At 51.2% G+C, this 9,812-nt stretch overlaps 1 protein-coding gene across 1 annotated transcript in view; it reads left to right on the top strand.

The window, feature by feature from the left end:
- The first annotated feature begins 736 nt into the window (after nucleotides 1–736).
- The window catches only part of LOC115082026 (motor neuron and pancreas homeobox protein 1-like), a 47,168-nt gene continuing 38,092 nt past the window's right edge, over nucleotides 737–9,812 (top strand). The window contains exon 1 of the mRNA XM_029586283.1: nucleotides 737–1,482. Coding sequence (XP_029442143.1) covers nucleotides 1,083–1,482 — 400 coding nt within the window. The 5' untranslated portion in view covers nucleotides 737–1,082. The remainder of the gene's footprint in view (nucleotides 1,483–9,812) is intronic.

The raw sequence follows: 9,812 nt of genomic DNA, 5'->3' as shown, positions 1-9,812 counted from the left end.
TCAGCGGCAGGAGACGAGTGATCCTGTGGCTTGGAAATGAGGTTGAATTCGCTTTTATTGCAGAAAACATTTCCAGAAAAAAAAAATAAAACCAAGAAAAATTCCGAAAGAAACAAAAAGATTTCCTAGATTCGCATTCCGCCTTTTAGCCATTTGAAAGCGGATTGCATTCAGGTGCTGGAGGGAGCGAGGATCCCTAATAAAAATAAGAAAAACCAAAATACAAAGCGGTTTTTCTTTTTTTTTCTTTTTTGTTTAAAGAAAACCGAAAACATTTCCCACTGTAAATCTCCATTTAAAAGCCCAAACCACTCCATATAGAAAGGGAACGTCCCTTGCACTCATCCTGCCCCGCCGAAAACGCATTTATTGCACAGGAATACGTGAGCTTTATAAACGACAAACACGGTGCAAATAGCAGCTCTAAAGCGAGGAATTTGCATCGGGGCTTGCTTTAAGAAAAGGGTTTTTTCCCCCCGCTCAACAAGTCTTGGATTGAAAAGTGCAATAAATCGGTGCCAGTTCCGTCTGCCCAGGTCCTGAGGGGTCCCTGATGAGCCCTGGAAGCTCGCCCCGTCCCCCTGAAATTCAGACAACCCGAGGTGCAAAGCACAGCGCTGGGCTCGGATGCCAGAAACGAGGGAGTAATTACTTAATTAAGGAGCTGTCAATAGCTTTGGGTATTCAAGGGGGGGGGGGAGCGGCCAATGAGAAATTCGGACCAAGGGGCGAGGAGAGGAGAGGAGAAGACTGTAAAGAAAAAAAGCCCGGCTGGCAGTGTGGGAACGGCTAGGAAAGCACTGAGAAGGCAACCCAAACCCGCAGGAGGGACGAGGAGCCGAGGACTCAGGGCTGGAGGGAAGGGAGCGCGACTCCAGGATCCGCGGGGACCGCTCCCAGCTGGAGGGCAGGAGGGAGAGCCGCGCCGGAGCCGGGGCGCTGCGCAGCCAAGGTTAACGAGAGAGAGAGAGAGAAGAAGGGAGAAGGGCTGAAAGCCACGCGTGCCCCGGGCTGCGAACCCTGCCGCGGGGCCCAAGCGCGGGGCCCCTCCCCTCCCCCGCCAGCTCTGCGTGCAGAAGTCAATGGAGAAATCGAAGAACTTCCGCATCGAGGCCCTGCTGGCCGAGGAGCCCCCCCGGCCCCTGGCCAGCGTCTCCCCGCAGAGCTCCGCGGGGAGCCCGCGGTCCTGCCTGGGGCCCGACCCCCCCTCCTCCTCCTCCCGGGCCCAGCTGCCGCCAGGACTCGTCCCCAAGCCCGGCTTACTGACCCTGCAACCCCCGGGACTGCCGGCTCTCTACCCGGCGCCAGTCTACCCGCTTCCGGCCCTGGCGGCGCAGCGCCCTGCGTTCACCTACCCGGGCTTCCCGCACCTGCCCCAGCCCAGCCCGGAGCACCTGAAGGCGGCTGCGGTGGCCGCATCCTTCCCCCTGGAGCACTGGATCCGAGCCGGCATCATGATCCCCAGGCTGCCCGACTTCCACGGTGAGTACAGGAGGGGCGCCGGGCCAGGGTGGCAGAGGAAGGGACCCACCTGCTCCCCCCGAGGAGGGGGTCCTCGCTCGCGGCCTGGAAGCCGCTGGGCCCCGGAGCTTTCCTGCGCTGCAGAGAATCCTGCCGGGTGCACTGGGCTGCTGGAGGGGCGCGCTGCGTTTTACCGCCCCGGCGCTGCTTCTCCCTCAGCACCTGCAGCCCGAGCCAGGGAGTGACAAACCGTGCCCGCGATCTGCCCAGCACCAGCGAGGCTCGCCGCCTCCTTCCTGGCGCCACCGCGCGTTTTGTTTTTTTTCTGTTCTAATATAGTTTTTTTTTCTCACTTTTTCCGAATACCAGTTCTGCAGATTTCAATACTGCTACACTTTTGTTTAAAAAAAACCCAAAACATTTCCTCTGCGTTACCCTTTTGGCTGCCGTGCTGTATTCCTGCTTTATGTGATGCCTGCATGGAGCTCTGATGAAGATCTGCTCTTCACCTGTCCGTGCTGTATTCCTGCTTTATGTGATGCCTGCATGGAGCTCTGATGAAGATCTGCTCTTCACCTGTCCGTGCTGTATTCCTGCTTTATGTGATGCCTGCATGGAGCTCTGATGAAGATCTGCTCTTCACCTGTCTGTGCTGTATTCTCGCTTTATATGTATCAGTGTGATGCCTGCATGGGGCTCCCATAAAGAATCACTCTTTGGCCTGTCTGTGCTGTATTCATGCTTTAAGTGATGCCTGCATGGGGCTCTGATGAAGATCTGCTCTTCACCTGTCCGTGCTGTATTCCTGCTTTATGTGATGCCTGCATGGAGCTCTGATTGAAGATCTGCTCTTCACCTGTCTGTGCTGTATTCCTGCTTTATGTGATGCCTGCATGGAGCTCTGATTGAAGATCTGCTCTTCACCTGTCTGTGCTGTATTCTTGCTTTATATGATGCCTGCATGGAGCTCTGATGGAGATCTTCTCTTCACCTGTCTGTGCTGTATTCTTCCTTTACCTGTTTCCGTGTGACGCCTGCATGGGGCTCCCATAAAGAATCACTCTTTGGCCTGTCTGTCCTGTATTCATGCCTTACATATGTGGGGATAATTTCTGCCGGGGGTTCTGATGATGATCAGGACAGCCGCACCTCTAGCGTACTCACATTTATTAGAGCAGGTGAGGCTTTACAAATCTTTAAAAACTAACCCGTTTTGAAATAACTCTTTGCTGCTAACTGTAATGATGTAAAAAAAATGTTGGCAGGGCCGAAACTTTATTAAAATAAAGTTCGAGGACAGGAGCCCTTGAAGTGGGAAATGTAAAAAGCTTTTGCGGCTGCTTCTGCAATTCGCAATCCTGATGAGATGTAAACAGCCCCTGAGAGGGCACTGGCCGGTCAGTCCTGGCCACTGGGCATTGCTGCGGGCACCAGGAGTGGAGCCAGTTTGATAGCCGCAGGCTGCTAAAAGTGGCTCTGGAAATCACAGCCAGGGTCGCCTTGTGGCTCTCGGGAGCCCCGGCCAGCAGGTGGGGTCAGCAAGGTTTTCACAAGAAATCCTTGTTTATTTAGCCTTATTTTCGATTTTCTGTCGTCCGGATATTCCCACCTTGGCGGATTAGAATATATAAAAATATTCAAAATTCTTGCTTACAAAGAAAGAAACAAACGTGCGAAATCCCAAATCTCTTAACGCATAATACAACTATCCTGCGCGTGCCGGGGAGCATCGCAAGCCATTTCCAAGCTTCTGTTCTTCCTGGAAGGGGAAGCACCATGGCCCTTGCACGCTGGCTCTTGCACGCTGGCCCTTGCAGCCTGTCCCCTGGAACCGGACCGGAACAGCTCCGTGTGCGGTTCCGAGTTAATGTCAGGCCCGCAGTCCCGTAACATTGCGGGAGGCAGGGGAAACCCAGGGCCACGAGCTCAACCTTCATTCTGGCACCACCGGGGCGAGGCGAGCAACCTTTCTGCCGCAACATTTGGGGCACTCGCAGCTGGCACTCCCCGATCTGGTGGGCAGCACTGACCAGGTCAGCGGGTGCCAGGCACAGGTTTGCACCCCATGGGTGCTGCGGACTAGAGGGATCTGCAGCTGAGGCCCATCCCATCTGCTCGCGCCTCTGGGCTGGGGACATCGAGGGGGAACGAATATTGCCCGACAGGAGGAGGGGGCAGAAGGTCTGCCCCAGAGTGAGCAGGAGATGGGCCGGTCCTCAGCAAACAGCCAGGGCTTTCAGGGAAGAATGCTCCTCAAACTGCCCTAGAAGTGGAAACATTGCAAAGTTTGTCAGATTTAATATACTCAGCCCTCCCCCAGGTCTATGGGGGAGCTGTGTGTGTGCCCATCTCAATGTCTGTCTGTCTGTCTGTCTGTCTTTCCTCTCTCTCTCTCTCTCTCTCTGGGTATTAGCAATACCAGTATTTACCCTTTTTTAGCACTATCACACATCACACAGTTGCAAGGTCCCTGCCCCCAAAAGCTTACAGTCTAATTTGGAGTTTATGGAGTTTAGGTCACAGAGCTTAGGGTGGAGAGGAAAGGGCTGTGGATATACTTCTCCATATGTGTATACATATACATACATGAAGGTATATTTGAGTGCTTCTGTTATGTATTGTCTGACTGAGAGTGTACTTTTGAGTGTATTTGTATATGTGCGCGGACGTAAGTTCTTATATTAGTGCACATTCTTGTTTGTGCATGTATTATATTAGTGTACATGTCTGCACGTGAGGGAATTTGTACATGTGTGTAAATACTTATATTAGTGTGCATGCCTGTGTGTGAGGGTATTATATTAGTGTACATGTCTGCACGAGGGAATTTGTACATGTGTGTAAGTACTTATATTAGTGTGCATGCCTGTGTGTGAGGGTATTATATTAGTGTACATGTCTGCACATGAGGGAATTTGTACATGTGTGTAAGTACTTATATTAGTGTGCATGCCTGTGTGTGAGGGTATTATATTAGTGTACATGTCTGCATGTGAGGGAATTTGTACATGTGTGTAAGTACTTATTAGTGTACACACCTGTGTGTGAGTGTATGATACTAGTGTACATGTCTGCACATGAGGGAATTTGTACATGTGTGTAAGTACTTATTAGTGTGCATACCTGTGTGTGAGTGTATTATATAAGTGTACATGTCTGCACGTGAGGGAATTTGTACATGTGTGTAAGTACTTATCTTAGTGTACACACCTGTGTGTGAGTGTATGATACTAGTGTACATGTCTGCACATGGGGGAATTTGTACATGTGTGTAAGTACTTATATTAGTGTACACACCTGTGTGTGAGTGTATTATATAAGTGTACATGTCTGCACATGAGGGAATTTGTACATGTGTGTAAGTACTTATATTAGTGTACACGCCTGTGTGTGGGTGTATTATATTAGTGCACATGTCTGCACTAATATAATACACAATATAATAATAATGGTTAGATTAGTGAATGAGCAGCACCAGACTATGCCGTAGGCCATGTTCTCACTGTAAGGCAGCTCCCATGGACCCAGCCTTCCCCAGAGCCTGGTACTGCCTCTGCCTGCCGCTGTTCCTGTGAAGCTGTCTCAGTGAGTTCCGGCAATGCGGTGCCCAGACTCCTGTGCTCTTCTCTCCCAGAGTGCAAGACTGTCTGTACTACAAGGATCCTGTGCTCTTCTCAGCCAGGGTGGAAGACTGTCTGTACTACAAGGATCCTGTGCTCTTCTCAGCCAGAGTGCAAGACTGTCTGTACTACAAGGATCCTGTGCTCTTCTCAGCCAGGGTGGAAGACTGTCTGTACTACAAGGATCCTGTGCTCTTCTCAGCCAGGGAGGAAGACTGTCTGTACTACAAGGATCCTGTGCTCTTCTCAGCCAGGGTGGAAGACTGTCTGTACTACAAGGATCCTGTGCTCTTCTCAGCCAGGGTGGAAGACTGTCTGTACTACAAGGATCCTGTGCTCTTCTCAGCCAGGGTGCAAGACTGTCTGTACTACAAGGATCCTGTGCTCTTCTCAGCCAGGGTGGAAGACTATCTGTACTACAAGGATCCTGTGCTCTTCTCACCCAGGGTGCAAGACTATCTGTACTACAAGGATCCTGTGCTCTTCTCAGCCAGGGTGCAAGACTGTCTGTACTACAAGGATCCTGTGCTCTTCTCAGCCAGGGTGGAAGACTATCTGTACTACAAGGATCCTGTGCTCTTCTCACCCAGGGTGCAAGACTATCTGTACTACAAGGATCCTGTGCTCTTCTCAGCCAGGGTGGAAGACTGTCTGTACTACAAGGATCCTGTGCTCTTCTCAGCCAGGGTGGAAGACTATCTGTACTACAAGGATCCTGTGCTCTTCTCACCCAGGGTGCAAGACTATCTGTACTACAAGGATCCTGTGCTCTTCTCAGCCAGGGTGGAAGACTGTCTGTACTACAAGGATCCTGTGCTCTTCTCACCCAGGGTGCAAGACTGTCTGTACTACAAGGATCCTGTGCTCTTCTCACCCAGAGTGCAAGACTGTCTGTACTACAAGGATCCTGTGCTCTTCTCAGCCAGGGTGCAAGACTGTCTGTACTACAAGGATCCTGTGCTCTTCTCAGCCAGGGTGGAAGACTGTCTGTACTACAAGGATCCTGTGCTCTTCTCACCCAGAGTGCAAGACTGTCTGTACTACAAGGATCCTGTGCTCTTCTCACCCAGGGTGGAAGACTGTCTGTACTACAAGGATCCTGTGCTCTTCTCACCCAGGGTGGAAGACTGTCTGTACTACAAGGATCCTGTGCTCTTCTCAGCCAGGGTGCAAGACTGTCTGTACTACAAGGATCCTGTGCTCTTCTCAGCCAGGGTGGAAGACTGTCTGTACTACAAGGATCCTGTGCTCTTCTCACCCAGAGTGCAAGACTGTCTGTACTACAAGGATCCTGTGCTCTTCTCACCCAGGGTGGAAGACTGTCTGTACTACAAGGATCCTGTGCTCTTCTCACCCAGGGTGGAAGACTATCTGTACTACAAGGATCCTGTGCTCTTCTCACCCAGGGTGCAAGACTGTCTGTACTACAAGGATCCTGTGCTCTTCTCAGCCAGAGTGCAAGACTATCTGTACTACAAGGATCCTGTGCTCTTCTCACCCAGGGTGGAAGACTATCTGTACTACAAGGATCCTGTGCTCTTCTCAGCCAGAGTGCAAGACTATCTGTACTACAAGGATCCTGTGCTCTTCTCAGCCAGGGTGGAAGACTATCTGTACTACAAGGATCCTGTGCTCTTCTCACCCAGGGTGCAAGACTGTCTGTACTACAAGGATCCTGTGCTCTTCTCACCCAGAGTGCAAGACTGTCTGTACTACAAGGATCCTGTGCTCTTCTCAGCCAGGGTGCAAGACTGTCTGTACTACAAGGATCCTGTGCTCTTCTCAGCCAGGGTGCAAGACTGTCTGTACTACAAGGATCCTGTGCTCTTCTCAGCCAGGGTGCAAGACTGTCTGTACTACAAGGATCCTGTGCTCTTCTCACCCAGGGTGCAAGACTGTCTGTACTACAAGGATCCTGTGCTCTTCTCACCCAGAGTGCAAGACTGTCTGTACTACAAGGATCCTGTGCTCTTCTCAGCCAGGGTGGAAGACTATCTGTACTACAAGGATCCTGTGCTCTTCTCAGCCAGAGTGCAAGACTGTCTGTACTACAAGGATCCTGTGCTCTTCTCAGCCAGAGTGCAAGACTGTCTGTACTACAAGGATCCTGTGCTCTTCTCAGCCAGGGTGCAAGACTGTCTGTACTACAAGGATCCTGTGCTCTTCTCAGCCAGGGTGGAAGACTGTCTGTACTACAAGGATCCTGTGCTCTTCTCAGCCAGGGTGGAAGACTGTCTGTACTACAAGGATCCTGTGCTCTTCTCAGCCAGGGTGGAAGACTATCTGTACTACAAGGATCCTGTGCTCTTCTCACCCAGGGTGCAAGACTATCTGTACTACAAGGATCCTGTGCTCTTCTCAGCCAGGGTGGAAGACTGTCTGTACTACAAGGATCCTGTGCTCTTCTCAGCCAGGGTGGAAGACTATCTGTACTACAAGGATCCTGTGCTCTTCTCACCCAGGGTGCAAGACTATCTGTACTACAAGGATCCTGTGCTCTTCTCAGCCAGGGTGGAAGACTATCTGTACTACAAGGATCCTGTGCTCTTCTCACCCAGGGTGCAAGACTGTCTGTACTACAAGGATCCTGTGCTCTTCTCAGCCAGGGTGCAAGACTGTCTGTACTACAAGGATCCTGTGCTCTTCTCAGCCAGGGTGGAAGACTGTCTGTACTACAAGGATCCTGTGCTCTTCTCAGCCAGGGTGGAAGACTGTCTGTACTACAAGGATCCTGTGCTCTTCTCACCCAGAGTGCAAGACTGTCTGTACTACAAGGATCCTGTGCTCTTCTCACCCAGGGTGGAAGACTGTCTGTACTACAAGGATCCTGTGCTCTTCTCACCCAGGGTGCAAGACTGTCTGTACTACAAGGATCCTGTGCTCTTCTCAGCCAGAGTGCAAGACTATCTGTACTACAAGGATCCTGTGCTCTTCTCACCCAGGGTGGAAGACTATCTGTACTACAAGGATCCTGTGCTCTTCTCAGCCAGAGTGCAAGACTATCTGTACTACAAGGATCCTGTGCTCTTCTCAGCCAGGGTGGAAGACTATCTGTACTACAAGGATCCTGTGCTCTTCTCACCCAGGGTGCAAGACTGTCTGTACTACAAGGATCCTGTGCTCTTCTCACCCAGAGTGCAAGACTGTCTGTACTACAAGGATCCTGTGCTCTTCTCAGCCAGGGTGCAAGACTGTCTGTACTACAAGGATCCTGTGCTCTTCTCAGCCAGGGTGGAAGACTGTCTGTACTACAAGGATCCTGTGCTCTTCTCAGCCAGGGTGCAAGACTGTCTGTACTACAAGGATCCTGTGCTCTTCTCACCCAGGGTGCAAGACTGTCTGTACTACAAGGATCCTGTGCTCTTCTCACCCAGAGTGCAAGACTGTCTGTACTACAAGGATCCTGTGCTCTTCTCAGCCAGGGTGGAAGACTATCTGTACTACAAGGATCCTGTGCTCTTCTCAGCCAGAGTGCAAGACTGTCTGTACTACAAGGATCCTGTGCTCTTCTCAGCCAGGGTGGAAGACTGTCTGTACTACAAGGATCCTGTGCTCTTCTCAGCCAGGGTGCAAGACTGTCTGTACTACAAGGATCCTGTGCTCTTCTCACCCAGAGTGCAAGACTGTCTGTACTACAAGGATCCTGTGCTCTTCTCAGCCAGGGTGCAAGACTGTCTGTACTACAAGGATCCTGTGCTCTTCTCAGCCAGGGTGGAAGACTGTCTGTACTACAAGGATCCTGTGCTCTTCTCAGCCAGGGTGCAAGACTGTCTGTACTACAAGGATCCTGTGCTCTTCTCACCCAGGGTGCAAGACTGTCTGTACTACAAGGATCCTGTGCTCTTCTCACCCAGGGTGCAAGACTGTCTGTACTACAAGGATCCTGTGCTCTTCTCACCCAGAGTGCAAGACTGTCTGTACTACAAGGATCCTGTGCTCTTCTCAGCCAGGGTGGAAGACTATCTGTACTACAAGGATCCTGTGCTCTTCTCAGCCAGAGTGCAAGACTGTCTGTACTACAAGGATCCTGTGCTCTTCTCAGCCAGGGTGGAAGACTGTCTGTACTACAAGGATCCTGTGCTCTTCTCAGCCAGGGTGCAAGACTGTCTGTACTACAAGGATCCTGTGCTCTTCTCAGCCAGGGTGCAAGACTGTCTGTACTACAAGGATCCTGTGCTCTTCTCAGCCAGGGTGGAAGACTGTCTGTACTACAAGGATCCTGTGCTCTTCTCAGCCAGGGTGCAAGACTGTCTGTACTACAAGGATCCTGTGCTCTTCTCAGCCAGGGTGGAAGACTGTCTGTACTACAAGGATCCTGTGCTCTTCTCAGCCAGAGTGCAAGACTGTCTGTACTACAAGGATCCTGTGCTCTTCTCAGCCAGAGTGCAAGACTGTCTGTACTACAAGGATCCTGTGCTCTTCTCAGCCAGGGTGCAAGACTGTCTGTACTACAAGGATCCTGTGCTCTTCTCAGCCAGGGTGGAAGACTATCTGTACTACAAGGATCCTGTGCTCTTCTCAGCCAGGGTGGAAGACTATCTGTACTACAAGGATCCTGTGCTCTTCTCAGCCAGGGTGCAAGACTGTCTGTACTACAAGGATCCTGTGCTCTTCTCAGCCAGGGTGGAAGACTATCTGTACTACAAGGATCCTGTGCTCTTCTCAGCCAGGGTGGAAGACTGTCTGTACTACAAGGATCCTGTGCTCTTCTCACCCAGAGTGCAAGACTGT

Source organism: Rhinatrema bivittatum, unplaced genomic scaffold (genome assembly GCF_901001135.1).
Source record: "Rhinatrema bivittatum unplaced genomic scaffold, aRhiBiv1.1, whole genome shotgun sequence".
In the NCBI taxonomy this organism is placed as follows: domain Eukaryota; kingdom Metazoa; phylum Chordata; class Amphibia; order Gymnophiona; family Rhinatrematidae; genus Rhinatrema; species Rhinatrema bivittatum.
Note: the sequence above shows the minus strand (reverse complement) of the source record. Positions and strands in the feature narration are given on the sequence as shown.